Raw genomic sequence first — 18907 nt, forward strand, 5'->3', positions numbered from 1 at the left:
CTCGCCGAGTCGTAGCCGACAGGCTGGGAAACCTCTACACCCCTTCTGTTGGTGTTGTTGGCTTGTATAGCATCAATACACTGTCTTGTCAACGTCGTGCATCGGACATGGCGCGCTGTGCGTATTCAGGTCGGGCTCAATGACTGTTTTCAACCCTCGGTCAATGGATCCTGTCAAGGAAAGACCTTGCGAGATGATGAATGAGCGTGTGATTTTGTCTCTTGTTGCACTTTTGCTCCTCGCATCCTCCATACATTCGGCTTCAAAACAATATGCCGTGAACAAATGTTCCCCTCGTGTCGTCGTATACTCGCAACACCTCTACATTACCGAGCCCGTACTTTTTCCCGGTTGCGTTTCTCCCGCATTCGCTTCGCTCCGCATGGATGGTTGGATGGTTGGATTCTGCCTTGTGCCGTGTTGTTACTGTCGTCTTCGGGGATGCCGACGAGGCATCTCGAGACCACATCACGATGCCATTCAGCCAGCCCGCGAGGCTATCGACGCCTCTCATGTGGTGCCGTCGTCCCGTGTCTTGCGAGGAGATGCGTAGACTGATTGACTCAATGCTGTTTCTATCTTTGGCATTGCCGCTCTCTCTACATCGTCACTGTGGCATCCATCCATCATCTTTCCCTACAGGGTAACTGACTAAAACTGACTGACAAATGATCCCAAGGTTTAACAGACAGACGCCTTTTCGTCAGTGCCTCTCCAGGCTGAGCAAAGAGACAGAAAGGCCTGTCCCGATTACCAATCCTCCCGCCTCGAGCAATTCCATCCCCCCTTTGTACGCTTCAACGAATCGAATGTCTACAATCTCGAGCCTTTCCTCCCCTCCATCAACCCAAAGATAGCACAACTCTGGCTCGCTCGCCCCCGACGGCGCGGTAGCTTCTGGCTTCGGCCGGAAGGCTAAAGAGATCTGGTCCCCTCATCAAGGTATCTCTCTTCTTTGTGTGTCAAAGATGCAAAGCCAAGGGCGTGACGCCGTCGGAGGGGACCGAGCTAGAGGCCGTCGCACCCGCGGCCAGCGCCTCCGTGGACGGATGGTTGCCGACCCTGTACCTAACCTAGGGGGCATGTGAAGATCTCTCTCTCCTCTCCGCCTCCATCAGCGGCGCGAAGAGCTTCTCCTGGGGCTAAATTACGACGACGCGATACGATACGGAATACGGTCCCTGCCCCAGGTGGGGAAGACAGACACAAAGAGGAGAGATGGAGTTTAGATTGGGGCCGGGCGATGGAGTTAACGGCTCTGCGGCAGGAGACGTCACTCCCTCAACTCCGAACCCTGTCGATTTGTGACTCTGATCCTCTGATTAATCTCGTTCCTTGTTTTTTTGCTTTGTCTCGTCCTATTTGATCCTCTTCTTGGCCCCCCAAAAAGGCGTATGTGAATCGAGTCCGTTTCTTTGACGTAGATATCCTTCATTCAAGCTGCAAACTTGAACGATGATGACGACGATGATGCGGGGGGGAGATACACACACTGGCTAACACGGCACTCTGCAAAGTTGACAAACCTGGCTTGGTTCAAGGGGAGGCGGGCGCTCCGCAGCCGAGTCAGAACCCAATCGCTGGCACCCCATGCCCTTTGTCCTCATGATAGTGACGTAGTTCTCTAGGGTAATTGATGGTCGAGACCGGGTCTATTTGTGATGCAACATTGCAACTGAGGCGTTTTTCTCTTTTTGACGTTGAAGAAGTTGCAATGATTGTTTATGAGTCAAAGGGTGAGGCTATCACACGTTGAATCTCTGTAGGCAGTCGTCGTTTAGATTAACCGTTATGGCATGGTCTATTGACGATCATCTTGTCTGCATTGATTCTCCCCTCTCCACAACCGAGTAAACATTAAACCAGACGATCACCGCCAGGGTCACGGACAATCTCTTTGCGCATTAATTATAGGTGCGTGACTCGAACTAGACGAATCCTTCGTGCCATGGATATAACATGCACCGCCTCTTTTTTTCCGTCTCAAATCGCTTCATTTATCTGTTTTGAATTGTAACCCCTACCCACTGAGCCTCAATATACTCATCCAAGGAGCCTCCTTCAAGGAGCCTTCTAGGAGTGTCCTTAACCAATTCAAAGGAATCAAACCCTCGAATAATAAACATGAAACTCTCGAGGGGAAAATCTCCCGTTCCCGCGTGTTAGTTCCCATCCATCGGATCTAGCCCTGACCCAGTGTTTCAATCATTCCCCTTGCGCCCGCTGCTAGTCTTTCCCATCACATTGATTACCTCATCGAGTTTTTCTCCGCAACCAAAATTTGGCTGAGTAATTTGGAATAACCTCGCTGTACCTATTCCACCGAACCGCGCGCATATTTGGTAATTCAACTTGATTGATAAAGCGGAAGTATCGGACTTGATTTGTTATTCAATCTGCATCTTATCTGCTCTGTAAGCGTGTTTTTGAGAAACACAATGGCTGCTTCTATACATCGACACTTGATGAATGCAAACTCTGCAAGTAGGTTTCCAAGTGAATATAAAGCAAACGCCACCAAAGACGTCACTCTCTAATGTCCATCTCCTCTCTCTACCCAACTATAGCATCATCAAAGCTTCTACTCAGACACCTCGGAGTTAAACCCTTCATCCTCTGTAGCTACTCTACCATGTCTCGTCCCACCGGCCTCATCGCCTCCAAGGGCGTAGAGCTCCTGACTTGGGGCACCCCCAACGGCGTCAAAGCCACCGTGCTCCTCGAGGAGCTGCGGGACGCCTACGGAAAGGACTACACCATGCAGGCCGTCAACATCAGCCAGAACATCCAGAAGGAGCCGTGGTTCACTGCCCTCAACCCCAACGGCCGCATCCCGGTCCTGGTCGACCACGACAACAGCGACCTCGCTGTGTTCGAGGGTAATGCTATTTTGAGCTACTTGACTAGGAAGTACGATCCTGAGCACAAGTTCTCCTTCAATATTGACGACGATGACTACACCCGCGCCGAGTCGTGGATTGGATGGCAGCATGGCGGACTCGGACCCATGTAAGTCACCTTCACTGCCACACGCCAATGGCATTATATATAGAGTAACCTGCTGACACGGCACCAACAGGATGGGCCAAGCAGGTCACTTCCTCAACGCAAAGGAAGTCATCCCCTACGGGATTCAGCGCTACGTAGGCGAGACGGAGCGCCTCATCGGAATCCTCAACGACCGCCTCACCTCGCGTGACTTCGTCGTAGGACCGGACCGGGGCCGCTACTCCATCGCCGACATTGCCATGGTCGGCTGGGTCAACGGACTCCCTCGTTCCACCATCTCGTGGGAGCAGTTCCCCCACGTTAGGGATTGGCTGGCCCGTCTGCTTGAGAGGCCGGCTGTGCGTCGGGGTCTTGCACTGCCGAGCGGGGAGGAGAAGCCCACCGGCTTGGATCCTGTAAGCGACAAGGTTCAGAAGGAGAGGGATGAGTTGAAGAAGGTGGTCGACAAGGCCAAGGAGCAGTACGGATACAAGTACTCCTCGCCCTAAGTCAGCAAGCTTGAGATGAGAACCATGTAGCAACTTGATATTACTGTGCCAAATTAGACGTCTTACATGACCACCGTAAACCAACATGCAACACTTTTGAGTGACACGAATTAGACACAACAAATGCCAGCCATTAGAGGTTTTTAGAGTGGTTATGATATCTCGAGAGCCATCACTCTCATCCCCGACACTCCAACCTCACATTCCAATCTCACACTACTAACATGGACACAAACATACACTGCACACTACACACTGCACACTACACACTGCACACTACACACTGCACACTACACACACACGATTATTCATCTTAAATGTCAATTCCATCCTATAAACACTCCTATACCTAACAAACACCGTGTCTCTGATGCATGACATGACATCCCATCCAACGCCTAAAACACCCCAAAACCAGGAATGTCAAGACCTCCCATAAGTCCCCTACTATCTATCCGTTGCCCCCATAGTCCACTGCCAGCTGTCTGACCTGTGCTCCTTTCCAAGGCCATCTCCGCCTCGCCTCTCCAGCGAGACCCCCTTGATGCCTCCACGTCAGACCTGTCTACTAAGTGTCCACAGATGATACAAACTTGGCCCTCGGTGACCAAGATAATCCGACCAACGAAATAAAAATGGTAATGCACATGTCCCTGTCGCTATGCAACAGGATAATATAAGCCCTTTGGACCCAGTTCCGAGGTATGCGAAACAGAATGCAAGTCCCATAACCGTCAGCGACCACTTGAAAGAGAGTACCAACTCAGGGGCTCTGCTGGTCTCTGGCGCATCGAGCTGGAGGGTTTGCGGGTATCAGATGCTTTTGATCCGTCCCCTTTGCTTTTCCTAGAATGTCATGATAAAAACAATCCCATCCGTCCTCCCTATATCGCCGTATCAATGCACAATGGGTATTTCACAGTTGGGAGGCTCTCCCAGGTTTGATGACTTGGCTTCTCCCTCACATGTTGTTAACGCCACCCGGACCAGGGTCAACCACGTTGTCCGAGAGGTTGATGAGGAGCTGAGCGAGGCATCTCTTGGTTGCTGCATCGTCACGGAGAACGGACGAGAAGGTCGCATCCCGAAGGGGCTCCGGGAGACACTGGCGAAGAGCTTCACGTGCTCGGGCATTATCGCTGAGTCTGAAAAGGCACCGTTAGCAACCACATACGCATCGCAATAACTATCCAACTCACCGCAGGAAGCATCTAACAACGTGCTTCAGCAATCGCGCCGTCTGTGACTCGACGAGCTGAGCAACCATATTGCTCAACACAGTGCCGACCGCGTAGAATCGTTCATACGTCGCGCAAATGTAGTTGAGACCGTTGTCGTCGAGAAGAATCTTCTGGACGATGAAGATGGCCACGGTCTTGCTAAGCTCCGAGCCTGTCTCCATGATGCGCAGGCACAGAGGAATAATCTCTGTCGTGAGGAGAAAGTTAATCACTTCGGAAGAGTCATTCTTGACCAGCGCACCAATCACGCCGAGACTGGTCAGTCGAAGGTATTCGAAGGGGCGTGATTTGGAGGTCGTGTTGAGGAAGGGGTAGAGGAAGAGAGGAATGTGAGCTGCAAAGTGTGAGCCAAGATAACAGTATCGAGATGCATATGTACGAACCATTCAGGAACAGAGTCCTGGTATCGTTGTGCGATGCAACGCACTGGAGAAGGGCGAGCGCGTTGCATACGCGGTTCGACGCAGCTGCGGTGAGCTGGGAGGGGTTGAGGAGGGTGTATACAGAGATGATTTCCTGAAGAAGCGAGGTCATAACACCTGGGACAATCGATGTTAGCCATATGTCTGGTATCGAGTCCTCGTGGGAGTTGGATACGAACCGAAGGAGTGCCATAGAATAAGGGCGAGCTCAGGAACCTGCTCACGCTTCTTGCTCAGCTCCAGCAGGGCAGCTTCGCGGGTGTTCTCGTTGAGCAAGTCGGCAATAAACCCCATGGTGCGGCGGTTGTCCTCTGAGATATTGTCGTGACCACCATCCTGACCGTGGCCAGGCAGCTGACCTGCGCCAGCCAGACGGCTAAAGTGCTGTTGTTGCTGAACAGCGGCGGCGGCGGCAGCGGCAACCTGCTGCTGCTGCTGCTGCTGCTGCTGCTGAGCATGAGGATGATGCGCGCCGGCTTGCTGGTGCATCCAGGACGACTCGGCGCCCTGGGGATTGAACTGGTGGTGTCCGTAGACGTGCGCCGCGGGCATCATGTTGGGCGGGACTTTTCTCGCTCGGAGGATTGAAAGGGCAGAGTTGAGGATACGTGGTCGGATGTTTCGGATGTTTACGGGCTTCTATGTGAAGCGGGTGTATACGCCTGGTCGGATGCTCGATCGATCGATGGGCGCAGAGGGGAATGGGACACTTCGCGGATAGTCGGTCGAGGGCGCAACGTGCGGGCTGAAGAGGCGTCGTAGAGAGCCGACGGATCGAGGACTCGAGAAAAGCGAGGTAAAGAGGGAATCCAGGAGAAAGGAACGTCGTGTAGAAAGCCTTTGTCGAGGGTTGAGAGGTGTGATATAGATGAGGGGAGATGCAGGAGGTTGACGGCGGCTGAGGGGAGGATTATCGTCGAAGGATAAAGCCCAAGGTAGTTGGCGGGTTGGTTTGTGGTGGTGGGTGGTGGTTGCGACTGGGGCCAGGAGCGATTGGGAATCGATGGAATGATTGGTTCACTGGGATACCTGTGGGGTTCAGATTGGAAGAAGAACCAGGACAGCCACGCAGGTCAGGAAAAAAAAGAAACACTAGCACCGAGATTCATGAGAGTATCATTCCCTAAAGGTGGTTACGAGCATATAATAAGAGTAAATGAAGAATAAAGATGAAATATCTAATGTGATTATTAGATTAGGGTATCATTTTAATATACTTGTGTGAATCTATTGATCAGTCTGAAGAAAAGTTATGCCGTTCTGGTGTCTCGATTATTTCTTGACTTACGTGACAGCTTGCCTCGACCTGGAGGACAAAAGCTTGGACCCTGGAGCGGTACCCCTGTAGCGGCGGATGGCGCAAAGTCTACTTGGTTTTGGAGTGCGGGGAGGTCACTCGAGTCTCCATGGATGCCATCTTGACTGCCCTGCTTGCGGCATGCTTCAAGCGAGCAGGCCAGCCTTGTCGTACAAGCATCAGCCTCGTCATCCATCATCAGGACTCGACGTCGTGGCTGTTCAACGATAACACCACTTGGTGAGACATAGAAAAATATCGGCCAACGTAAAACTCCCATTACATTTCTTCCTCTGCTTCATCACTCTCGCCCCTGTCTCTGAGCCACTATAAATCATTAATACTATATGTGCTTCCTGTATGATCGCCCATGCTTGAAACAATGAAAACCGCCATCATGTCCGCCTTCGCACGTCTCTTATACAACCACCAAGAAACCCATGCCCCAGTTCAAAGTCACAACTTGGTGATACCCAGCCCAACTGGGCAGCCATGGCTGCCATCCTGTCCCGAAACTAGCTACCTTACAGCCTCAGTTCCCGAAGAATATGATCAGCCATGCTCTTGTACTGCCACGTGTTGCCCGTCACTTGCTTGAACTGAATGCCGTGTAGTGATAGCAGTGGCACCTTGACGATAAAGATCTCAAACTCCAACACCATGCTTCCTCCAAGATCACTCTGCACTTGAGTGCTCGTCTCCCCAGGCACCCGCCTTGACTGGTTGCCGCTTCTTCCGGGAATGCTGTCAAACGACGTCTCAGAGTTGGAGAAGCTGCGGTCTGGGCGACCAGGTGTTCGAGGCGTTGTGGGAGGTCGCTCCGATTCGCGAAACTCATCTCGCTCACGCTCACGATCGTCTCCCCTCATGAGACCTCCGAAGCTGAATCGCCTCTTGTGTCCTGGTGTCATCCCAGGGCTCATAGGAGGGTCTTGTACCCTGTTAAGGTCAATGCTTGGCGAATGACTGCAGCTGAATCCTCCCTTGATCTCTGTGTAGTCCACATTGAGTTGCCGCAGGACTCGCTTGATATCGGTTCTGATCGCTGGCACTGATTTGCCGGATGTTGTTGATACGCTGAAGAGTCCCTTCAGGTATACCGGCTTCGCCAGCTCGGTGTCATCTAGTCGGTCGGTTGAGACACCACTCTGCTCGAGCTCCTGATCCGTCTCTTCGGGCACATTGGCTTCCTGGGCTGCTTCTCTCCTCATGCGGCGTTGTTGAATGCTCTCCCTCCGGGCGTGACCGATCGACTTGGCCCGCATGCTAACTGATCGACTGTGCCCGTGGCTGCGGTGTGTACTCAGAGAATCCTCGTTCAAAACAGACTGATCGGAGCCACTGGTGGCTGGGGCATCCTTCCTTCGCCTGAGATCAGCCGAGTTGACACTCGTCGATCGACCAAGGCCACCAGTACGCCGAGACTCCTTGGTGCCACCAGCAGACATGGGCGGACTGAGAAGCTCGCTGGTCTGAGGCTGGCTGCTGCCAGAACGGAACCGCGCATCCGCGGCCTCATCCCGCTCGCGTCGTCCACGACGGATACTGAAGCTCTTTCGGGGAGCGAGGGGTGAGGGTTCAGCTGGCGAGTGAACCTGCACAACAGGAGGATGGGACCGGTCCTTGTCCAGTCGCTCAGGCTCCTTACGCTTCCGCGTGCTAAACCGACGCAGGAGACCGGCCGCAGTGCCCTCCTTCTTGTGGAACTGCTCAACCTTGGGCTCCGGAGGCGGAGGAGGCTTTGGCACTTCAGGCATGTCGTCCTCACCATGTGTGCGAGCGCGAGGTCTCGTGCGGCCACCGGTGGGTTTCTCGCCAGGCATCTCGTAGGCCGCAGCATTAGTATGGGCCTCCTGGGGTGGTGCGATCTCCGGCACCGACTCTGGTTCCTTCGCTCTCTCTCGTTCACGCATTTCGCGCTCCCTCTCCTTTTCTCTCTCACGCTCGCGTTCCTTCTCACGTTCCCGCTCACGCTCTCTCTCGCGCTCTCTCTCCTTCTCCTTTTCTTTCTCCTTCTCCCGCTCACGGGAGTGCGCTGCTGGCGGATGAGCCATGTCGGCATGATCCCGATCCTGTTTCTCCTTTACCAGATAATAGATAGACACGAGAGGGCTAAAGGCATTCATAGGGTCGCTGCCAATCTGGAGCGCTTCAGAGCTGGGGCCTGTCAGAGTATCACGGCTGTTGCCAGAGTTCCTCCGCTTGTAGAAATCAAATCCAAATGGCCTTCTCTTCTCGGCATCCTTGGTTGGTGGGGGAGTGTCCTTTTCTCGTTGATAGAGTTTGATCGCACGCTGGTATTCCTCTGACTCGATAATCTTGGTGAGCTGTGCGTTGATGCTCTCAGGGGTGCCAAAGTTGAAGCCTTGCATGGCTAGAACAACCTCTGGCTCCAAGGGTGTCGTCAGAGGCTCACGGGCAGGGAGGTAGTTCTCCGGTGGGCCGTTGAAGCCCTTGATCATCCAAGGATGGTTCAGCACCTCCTGCATGGTCGCTCGCTGCTTGGGATCCGTGACAAGCATGCGGGATAGAAGATGTTTGCATTCTGAAGATTGATTAGCGCAGGCCGAGTAAAAACAACAACATGCACCTACCACTTGACAACCACGCCGGGTAATCAACAAGACCTCTCTTGATCTTGGCGTGTAGCGCAGGCATGCTCTGATCGTCAAAGGGAACTTTGCCACAAACCAGGACGTAGAGGACGATACCGAAGCTCCACACGTCCACTTCCGGACCAGTATACGCCCTAGCCTGCAGGAGTTCAGGGGCGGCAAAGTAAAGGGAGCCACAGAAGGTCTTGAGATGACTACGAGGCGCAAATAGGTTGCTCAGACCAAAATCGATGATCTTGATATCGCCCGTCTTGCTGATGAGAATGTTTTCGATCTTGAGGTCTCGATGAACAATACTGTTCCTGTGCAGATAGTCGAGAGCGCTCGCGATTTGCCGGCTAAACTTTCGGGCTTGCTTCTCCTTGAGCTTGCCGTGAGAGATGATGTAATCGAGCATCTGGCCTCCGTTGACATATTCGAACAGCATGTACCAGTGATGATTGGTACGAACAACATCGTGAACGGCACAGATGTGGGGATGGTTTAGGAGAGTACCGATGGCCGCCTCACGGGCAGTTCGTATCTCCTTGGACTGATCGGCGCGCTCCTTGTCGGCGCGAGACTGGTGGCCATCATCGGTCGAGCCACGGGGGATGATTTTGCAGGCGACCTAGTATCAGGCAGCAATTAGTATCATTCGCGGGGAGAGCTCGATCAAGATGTTTGCGATTGAAACAAGAGGGGCAGGTAGATGGGAATGCAACAAGAATTGAAGGGCGACGAGAACAAAAGACGCCAAAGACACACCTGTTCGCTGCCATCCTCCTTTCGGGCGAGCTTGACCTTGCCCATGCTGCCAGCACCAATGGTCTTGCCTAGCATCCATTTTCCAGATTGGGTCGGGATGACGGTACGCGATCTCGCGTGCTTGGAAGTTGAGGGACGGGGCGGCGCATCGGCGTGGCCATGCTCCCGGGGTTGGGCTGCATTCTGGGAGCCGGCGCCATTGCTCGTGGTGGCCGAGGGAGCCATTTCGGGATGAGGACTTTGGTGGTTGTTGCTGCTCTTTGATCGAGACGAGCTCCGTCGATGGGCCCGCGAGGGATCGGGGCCCCTGGCCGGGGGTTGTCGGTCTCTGCTGGAGCTTCGTTGAGCGTGGGCGTTGACGGCGGCGACTAGGCGCGAGGCCTCGTAGTCATTTTGCGAAAGGGACTGCGGCTGATAGTTGCGGGCGGAAGAAGAGGTGCGTTGGTGATGGCTGCTGTGAGGGGGGAGATGCGAGTTGGCGGCGTTGGAGTTGGAGTTGGAGCGTGAGTGGGAGCGGGAGGAGTAGGACTGTGAGTGCGAGAGCGTGTGTGAGTGTGAGGGTTGGCGGGTGTGAGCTTGGGCTTGGGGGTGGTGGGCGGCGCCAGGGCCAGCGGCGGTAGTGGGCGTGGCACCTGCTGAGGCCGGCGCTGGGGCAGCTGCTGCTGAGGAGGACGAGGGAAAACCTGGAGCTGGAGCACGACCAGACCGGGCAGAACGGGTCGAAAAGCTCCGGTTCGGGCCTCGAGAGGGATCAGCGAGAGCAGCCGTTCGTGTGCTCATGGCTGTTGCAGCGGAGACGGCTGACGTCGATGCTGCCGGGTTTCGGGCTTAGGGGTGCTGTATAAGGCAGTGAGTCGTTTCGTGTGTGCTCGTCCACATGCGCTGGGAGGGGGCGAGTTCGCAGCGACAGACAGTCGCAAATCGAGCGTATCCGTACGTAGTCGCAGTCACAGTCGCAGACCGACAACGCCCTCGTCTCTGCTGACCGGGTGCGACAGTGGGGAGACTCAAAGAGAGACAAAGCAAGCGGTGCGCTGTCCTGGATTCCAGTGCTTCCTTGCCTTGGCTGTTGGTGGTGTATGCTCTGTAACTTGTGACGACGAGGGGGTGACACTGGCGGCGTAGACGAGATGGAACCTGGAGCAGGCAGGTCGATCCAATAACGGAGTCAAGGTATCGACACGTCTAAGCAGGCCGGGGCAGATGGGTAAGGTATCGAAAGGGGCCAGGTACTCGGTCTCGAGGGCAACGTTGGGTCGATATCAAAAGACGGTCACAGCGGCGCCTCTGCCGGGATGGGAGGGAGACAGACAACAACCAGGTTTCCAACAATGCAGAAGTGAAATGGATGTGAAAGGTAAGGCACGGAGCAGACAGCACAGGCGAGGGATCTAAAAAGTGACAAGCATTGGATCCAACAAGAGTCGATAGGTAAATGTCAGCCAGCCTGCTCCTGTCCATCCACCTTCAGTATCCTGGAGGTCCAAGTCGGGGGGCGGGTAAAAAAAGAGGCAGCTCTTAGTGGGCTATCTGAACAAGGATGGACCTGCTGGGCCTCTTACAGCTGAAATAGCCCAGTGGGAGGATGAAGGGCGACTTGGTCCCCGCGGGCTTGTGCAGCGGGATGGCATCGCACAAATAAACGGGACACCAGAACATCACGAGGGTTGAATGAATCATTACAAGCATGATGAAAATTGTAAAATAAATTACAATAAAATAACAAAAGAAATACCATATATAGGAACTACCTGAGAATTCTTTTACTTATTCTTATTCTCCTCTTTTGACTACTTTTAGGGGAGCATAAGCTAACATGTCTGTACTGGTATCTCGCTTTTTCCTTCGACTAGGATGCCCTTGAGGCCCAGGATATGCCTGAACTGGCCCAAGTCGCCGAGAGCTTGATGCCAGGGGACGTGCTACAGCACCCTCTGAGCTGCTCCCTTGCGGAGCACAGCAGGCCTGGCATTTCACTAGGTCCATCCAGGGGACTTTGTCGCTAGCTCCCACTTTCCCACCAACGGTTATTGCCTCTGGGGTGGAGGCATCTCGCTCCAGCCAGACTTTCATTTCGCGGTCAAGAACGGACCCTAGAGGCTTGGCCCTGACGACGACACTCGGGCTGGTGCTTGACGTCTAGCCGGAACAAGTCTTGGGATGGTTCAGAAGTCGAGGGACCAATTGGGGGATCATCGTCATTGGATCCACGATAGCTCACCGTCCTCGGCCAATTCCCTGTTTCCAGCAACACCAGCGCCAAGCACCTCATCCGACAACGACGTCTGCGACTGTACGTACGCATGTATGTATGCCAGGGCGATGCGCCACCTGGTGGTACGCATCTCGATTGGAGACTAGGTTGGCTGTGAGAGAAATCAGCTCGCATACAATGTGGACCTCTCGTTTGACTGGTTCCCTTTGAATGGTCTTGTCCCAAAGGGCAGCAAATTTGGGTGGCTTGCTGGCGAGGGGCTGGAAACGGGGGTCAAGCCTGGAAACCGGGTCCAGATCTCATCCCCTCTGGATGTCGATAGCTCGGTCTGGGAGTCTTGGGCTGCCAAAGGGAACAGCCGGTGAGCCCAAAGACGGGAATTGTGCTGCCCACGTTGACCCCGTTGGTACGATGTGATGTGATGCAATGCCATGTCTCGGGTTGCCGCCAACGGCGACAATCACAAGTCCTGTACGCAGTGCAGTACACTCACTGCTCGGTGGACGATACCCATCTCATACTGTACCCGGGCGGATTGCCAAGACTCGACACCACCCGGCTCTCTCTGAATGGCGTCTCAGGCACCGAGTACGCCTCGCCTGGACACGCACATCCCCGCCATCCATATCTTGCTGCGTTGTCGTCCCATTTTACCAACAGCAGCAGCCCTTTGCACGTAGATCTGAGAAATCGTCACACAACGCTGCCCTGGCGTCTATTAGGGCTTTCTCAGGGAGATCAAGTCGCCCTGCATACTGCACGGATGCATTCAAAGCACAGGCTCATCTGGAAAGTGGAGGCATGGATGGATAAAAATGTCCCAGTTCCAGACAGAGACCCGTCAAGTGACGGAGATGAGACGGGCAAGGGCGAAGTAGAGTGGGACAACGTGTCGGCAGATGTGATGAGACGAATTATTTGGAGGATGCCGAGATATTTACAACATTTCGACCCCGTATCCGTGACTATTATTATCCGGGTACCTACCTACCCACGGAAGGGAGACCTCCGTTACCAGTAATCATGTTCGTAGCAGGGGCACAGTAGAAGCAGGGGCAGCTATTGAATTGTCATTGGTGATGACACTTTACACGTCCTTTAGCTGCGTGCCGTCGTCATGCCACGATGAATCCCCTTCAAAGTCTCATCTGTCTCACACACGTGCACTTGCATACACGGCGTTGAACAAACTCGGAGGCGGCATATGAGGAGCGCTTCTTTGGGTTCCATCATGGAGCTTCCCTGTCGCTTCCGTGTCAGGGGCCGCTTGTCATCGGGAAGCGACCTTGAACTTTGTTCCTTATCGATAAGGCATGTTTCGACGTCGCAGCTCCAGATGGATTGGATGCCTTTGCGCCAGCTCCATCATCAGTTGAAACACGTTGAATGACGCCCTGCCCTGCATTTGCGCAGCCTTCGCTATCGACAGCCAACGAAATTCATCTTTCAATGCCCTGATAATATTTGCGCAATTATACCGACATCCGGTCCCATGTCCTATAAACGCTCTCGCGCGACCTACGAGGCTGACCTTCACGCACCCTTTGCGACTTTTGGCACGCCGCTGCCTGACGACCCCGAAGCCCGAGATGATGGCTCCTTTGTGCCAATTTGGAAGCAGGAGGTGAGGGATGAGAGGGGTAGGAAACGACTTCACGGCGCATTTACTGGAGGATGGAGCGCAGGGTTAGTAGCACTCAGTCACGTACGAATGGCCTTGCGCTGACCTCATGATAGGTACTTCAACACGGTCGGATCTAAAGAGGGTTGGACACCTTCGACCTTCGTTTCCAGTCGCAATAACCGCCGCAAAGATGACGCCGCTCCCGCGCAACAGCGACCCGAAGATTACATGGACGAGGAGGATCTTGCTGATGCCGCGGAAGCTCAGAAGCTCCAGACCTCGCAGGCCTTTGCAGGCCTTGGATCTTCGGGGCAAGAAGCTGGCAGTGGAGGCTTGATGGGATTACTCAGAGCTGATGGCGACACCATGGGCTTGAAGCTGCTTCGGAAGATGGGCTGGAGGGATGGCCAAGGCATTGGCCCCAAGATTCGAAGAAGCGCCCGGCTCGACCTTGGCGGAAGCTCCGAAGCTGGCGAAACACATTTATTCGCTCCTGACAACACAAAGATGATTCAGTTTATACGAAAAACTGACCGAAAGGGCTTGGGCCATGAGGGGGAAGCTAAATTGACGGGCCTCAGCAAAATTACAGCTGCAGCAGACGATGACGACGACGAGGAGGAACCCCAAAGTGGCGGCTTACGAAGTATGTCCTTACTTTCCACGGGCAGGCAAAAACCCAAGCCTGGACGTGGTGGCATTGGAGTGGGCATTTTAAACGACAATGGCTCTGATGAGGAGGATCCTTATGAAATCGGACCCAAGATTCGGTACAATCGCGTCATTGGAGGTGACAAGAAGAAGAAAAAGGCCAAAAAGGCGGCTGCTCCTGTCAATCCAGCTTTGAAGAATGTGCCGGTATTTGTATCCAGGACTGCCCGAGCCGGTAATGGCCTTCGTCGATGTCACGATGGGCGTTTACCTCTGGATGGCTTTGTTCTCGCCAAGATTACCGAGGATCTGGCTGACCTCTTGTTGGAATATGCACCGCCCCCTGTTCCAGAGGGATGGGTGTCTTCCAAAGCGCCGACAAACCAGGCAACATCTACCACATACACGTCAACAGCGGACGCAGCCAAAGCGTCCACACACGATGCCAAGTCAAGAGCAGCACTTCTCGGGGAGAAGGCTCTGCCTGGGAAATCCGTGTTTGACTTCATCTCTAGCTCGGCGCGCGACAGATTGGCTGCTGCATCTGGAAGAAAAGATCTCCCTCCCGGGCTTGGCGAGGTGCCAGAAGGTTTCGCTATGACGGAGGAGGAAAAGCAACAGGCGCTGTGGGACGAAGCACCGAAGTTGGATCGTGAAACAGCCGTTGCAGCGATATCAAGAGGCTCGGCTGGACCATACGCAGACGACGAGTCGAAAAAGGCCCGTTATCGAACATATCTGGAACACTTTGCAACCGGTAGTCAGCCGTTGCCGTACAAGCCTAAAGGAATGGCGGACGATGATTTCGCGCGGGAACTAGCCGAGTTTTATAACTGCGCTAGGATTTTCAAGCCCATGACGGGGTTCATGGCATCTCGCTTCACAACAGCGAAGAAACCATCAGTCACTTCAACAGACGGGTCAACAGGGGCTGAGCTTCTGTCAAAACCCGAGCCAAAAGCGGCTGATCCGGCAGAGGAGGCGGCCAAGGTTGGCATGTATGGCAAGTTGACCAGAACAGTCGAGGACTTTTACCCAACTAGACTGTTGTGTAAGCGGTTCAACGTCAAGGCACCGGCGAGCTCTCGACCGGACAAGGAAGCAGAGACAAGTAACTCAAGAGGCCCAGGGCCGAAGGAGGACACAGGAGGCATGACGGCCCCTGCTGAAGAGACCAAATACATCGAGAGCGCTCCATCAACAACAGGAACAACGCCAACTCCCAAACCGGAGCCGGTTATCAACCCAGACAAGAATGAGGCTTTGGAGGGAAAGACAGCTCATGATGAGGTGCTTCGGGCGATCTTTGGGGACAGCGATAGCGAATGATATCTAGTAATAGAGTAAAAGAAGGCATTGGGGACTTGAATATATATGCCTGATGATACATAGATGAAATACCATGTCGATCCTAACTACACAGGGTCAGGGTGATTGATTGTTGACAATGAAAACCATCCATCACGACCCCTTCATTCATCCCAAGCCCAACGCATGCAACTCCAACGCCTCTAGCGCCTCCACCTCCTAAAGCTGGGCGGCTAAGGGCCCTGCTAGCGAGCAAGAGACCGCTCTGATTGGCTGAATGCGTGCGCCGCGGGGCTCCAATTTAGGTTCCACAGTCTAGAGCCCGCTGGATAGCGAGCCTCTCTCCGCTCAAGCTCAGGCTCAGGGGAGCAGCCGTCGAATGAGGGATCGCGCCGAGTGTGCTTGTGCCTTGAGGTTGCTGCCCATCCCGTCCCATGGGTTGAGGTACTGGAATCCATGCTCCATCTCGCCAACCAACCTCAATCACGCATCACATCACAATCGCCATTCAGCTTCACAGCGCGACTGAGAAGCCACTGTCTGGGAAACGAGGCCCCATTCGACTGTTCGAACTACCGACGCTTCACCCTGCTTTGCCTAGTACTCTTGCATTTAATGTTGCAACCCCGACATTAGGTTATTCGCCTCCTCAACTTCGAATCGGTGAACCAGTCCTCTCGACCACCTTCTCTCTCCCCCATCCATCAGCCCGCGCGCTCTTCTATCGTACGCCGATCTGGCGTTAGGTACAAGCCGCCACACTGTCTGAACCGCAGGAAACTGGTATCGGACCATCTGTGTCCTTGGAGTTTGAGAAGAAGACGCCGTCGATAGCATCATCGACGACGCCCAGCACGCGCACATCGTCAATCCATCATCGCGAGCCGACACCCGAAGATCTCAAGACCCCCGAACAACCCGAGTCGCACATTCTCTTGAGCCGCGAGCAATCACCGCCGCCGCAATATCCCGCCTCTGAGGCTTCTTCCTCGCGCCCTCCCCCATTCTCGTCGCTCTTTACCTCACCACCGGATCACGCCCACCAGCGTCCCAGCAAGTTCACCACCTTTGTCGTCACTTCTCACTGCGAAGGAGAAGCTTCAGGCTCTGCCGCGCCAGCATACGAGTCTTTTACCGCCCCGCGAGTAGCACAGCCTTTTGACCCGGACCAGACCGCCAGTGCCTTTCGCGATCCAGTCGCAGAGACCAAGCGCGCACTTCCCCAGGATACCAAAGGGGATTCCAGTCGCAAGGACGACGACGCAGAACCGCCACCGGCTTATTCGGAGGGAGACAGTCCCCTCCTCACATTCTCGTACCTGATGGCTGCCGCAGGAGGAGCTTCGAGTATTATTACTCAGGTGCAGCAGGGCGGGCCGCCTGTTAACACCATTGGAGATGTCGGCGCCGATGAGACGATTGCTATGGACCTTAGGTGAGGCTTGCGATATGAAGTAGCAAACGAGCGCGACAGAGACTAACTGAAAATAGGGGCACCAGGTTCTACCTCTCTAGAGATGAGTTGCTCACTTTGCCCGAGTTTGTACTGCTATCCTTGTTCCCCAATGGACTCTTCCCTGAAGGACACATGGGTGGTTTCTCGGATGGAGATGCCGTACAAGTAGACGTAAGCCCATGCTCTCATCACCGTAAAGTTCACCTTACCAACATGTGCTACAGTACGACCCTGCTTCTCTGCAGTATATGCTTGACTTCTTCCGGGATGTGGCACAATCGATCCCCACAGACCCGTCACCAAGTGTGTCGCAGGATGAAGATGTGCCTTCTCTTGGGGCCTCGCGCGACGACTCTAAGCGAGCCGGCATCATTGTACTCCGCGAGGACCTGGACTTTTACGCCATTCCTCCGCGACCAGACATTGGCCAGCTTGACATGATTGCTGTGAAGCGGGCCGCTGCAGAGGCTCTGCAGCAGCAGGACGGCATCTTTTCCGGTTTGAAGCGAAGTGACGAGCCTGGTACCACTGAGGCCCATCTTATTGAGATGTTGACGGCAGGGTGAGTTTGCTTCAACGGGTTCAAGCATGTGTATCATACTAACCTCGCATTTAGTGGCTTCAACCACGACGACCGATGGGGTCACCGCGCAGGCGAGCCCAACAAGGCCGTCATCTGCAGTCTGGCGCTCGCCCGGCTGCGCAGCGACATCCGCGGCAACGAGATGGGCAACAACGCCGTAGGCATGGCGCAAAAGCTCCTCCTCTTCTGGCGCAAGCCCGCGCGACGATGCTGGTGGGAAGGCGTCGAGCTCGAAAACGTCGAAGGTGTCGAGGGCAAGCTCAAGGTCTGGATCCGAAGAGTATGGACCCTTGAGATGAGCGTTATTGGCCTACGTTAGACGGGTCGTCCTCTTTCCCCCCTAGAGTCAAGAACGCGTTATAGTCCTCCCCGATTCTCTTTTGTCTATTCTATCTTGTTTCCCCACCCTTTTTCTTTACACCTTCTTACTAGGCTATTCACATTCTTCTTTCACTTATCTCGAGACCTGAGTTATTGGAGGGTGGAGGACCATTGGGGACAAAAAGAGAACATATGTTGAAGGGCAGGTCAAGTCGAGATTGCACGGGTCGGGCGTCAGGGTGCCATTGGAATGGTCTTTTTTCTTGTTCTCTTTACTAAACTCTTTCTCTTTCTCTTTTCTTTGCTATGCTATGCTTTTTATACAGCGCAGAGACGTTTGTACTACACAAAGACTGTATGTAGCCTTCTCTCTCTCTCGGGTTGCTGGTTAAAGGTTGGGTGAGGAGATGCGGCTGTGGTGGATGAGTTGTGTGAGACAGAGTTGGATGGTATTATTGCATGTCAGAGATACAGCGTTTGAAGAGCATGAAGCGAGGAAAGAAATAGGATATCGTCATCTCTGTGTCTAGTGAGTGATGTGACTTGGCTTCTCTGAAAGATGGTGTCGTGTTGACCTGAGTACAAACACAACGGCTTGACCACATGCCTTTGCCACCTTCATTTCCCTTTCAACCTTGATTGGATCTATTCTTGGATGACAGTTTCCATCCATCGCAGTTTTGTTTAGTAGCTATATGCACATGGGCGGATAGGTGTTTTGCCCAGTTTCTCGCGATCACTCACCTCCGGTTGTCAACTGACTGCTCCTTCCTCTTTACTCGTGTGGCACTCTCGGGTTACCACACTTAGGTAGAGAAAGAGCCATGGAGCAGGCCGCCCTGTGCCTGCCTCGTGAGTTCCATGCCTAGGAACCCATCTCTGCCGAGTCCCAAGACCTCCAATCTCTACTTCTTGCGTCCACAACTTCTT

The 18907-nt window shown here is 53.9% G+C and overlaps 4 protein-coding genes across 4 annotated transcripts; 2 read left to right on the forward strand and 2 right to left on the reverse strand.

The window, feature by feature from the left end:
- Positions 1-2632: 2632 nt before the first annotated feature.
- NECHADRAFT_33795 (uncharacterized protein) lies at positions 2633-3497 on the forward strand (the record flags this gene model as incomplete). The annotated part of the gene is made up of 2 exons (XM_003046175.1): positions 2633-3009; positions 3080-3497. 2 exons carry the CDS (start codon positions 2633-2635, stop codon positions 3495-3497), a joined length of 795 nt encoding a protein of 264 aa, XP_003046221.1.
- A 961-nt stretch (positions 3498-4458) lies between these two features.
- On the reverse strand, positions 4459-5715 carry NECHADRAFT_91340 (uncharacterized protein; the record flags this gene model as incomplete). Its single annotated transcript, XM_003046756.1, has 4 exons — positions 4459-4642; positions 4697-5072; positions 5122-5277; positions 5340-5715. 4 exons carry the CDS (start codon positions 5713-5715, stop codon positions 4459-4461), a joined length of 1092 nt encoding a protein of 363 aa, XP_003046802.1.
- Positions 5716-6981: 1266 nt separating this feature from the next.
- On the reverse strand, positions 6982-10599 carry NECHADRAFT_33994 (uncharacterized protein; the record flags this gene model as incomplete). Its single annotated transcript, XM_003046757.1, has 4 exons — positions 6982-8339; positions 8484-9002; positions 9052-9682; positions 9820-10599. The coding sequence occupies 4 exons, from the start codon at positions 10597-10599 to the stop codon at positions 6982-6984; spliced, it is 3288 nt and encodes a 1095-aa protein (XP_003046803.1).
- Positions 10600-13526: 2927 nt separating this feature from the next.
- On the forward strand, positions 13527-17975 carry NECHADRAFT_91342 (uncharacterized protein; the record flags this gene model as incomplete). The annotated part of the gene is made up of 9 exons (XM_003046176.1): positions 13527-13720; positions 13772-14806; positions 14861-15599; positions 15632-15652; positions 16130-16358; positions 16452-17052; positions 17109-17244; positions 17298-17635; positions 17690-17975. The coding sequence occupies 9 exons, from the start codon at positions 13527-13529 to the stop codon at positions 17973-17975; spliced, it is 3579 nt and encodes a 1192-aa protein (XP_003046222.1).
- Between the last annotated feature and the right edge of the window lie 932 nt (positions 17976-18907).

The sequence above is a fragment of the Fusarium vanettenii genome, assembly GCF_000151355.1.
Source record: "Fusarium vanettenii 77-13-4 chromosome 2 genomic scaffold NECHAsca_18_chr2_1_0, whole genome shotgun sequence".
NCBI classification, from domain to species: Eukaryota; Fungi; Ascomycota; class Sordariomycetes; order Hypocreales; family Nectriaceae; genus Fusarium; species Fusarium vanettenii.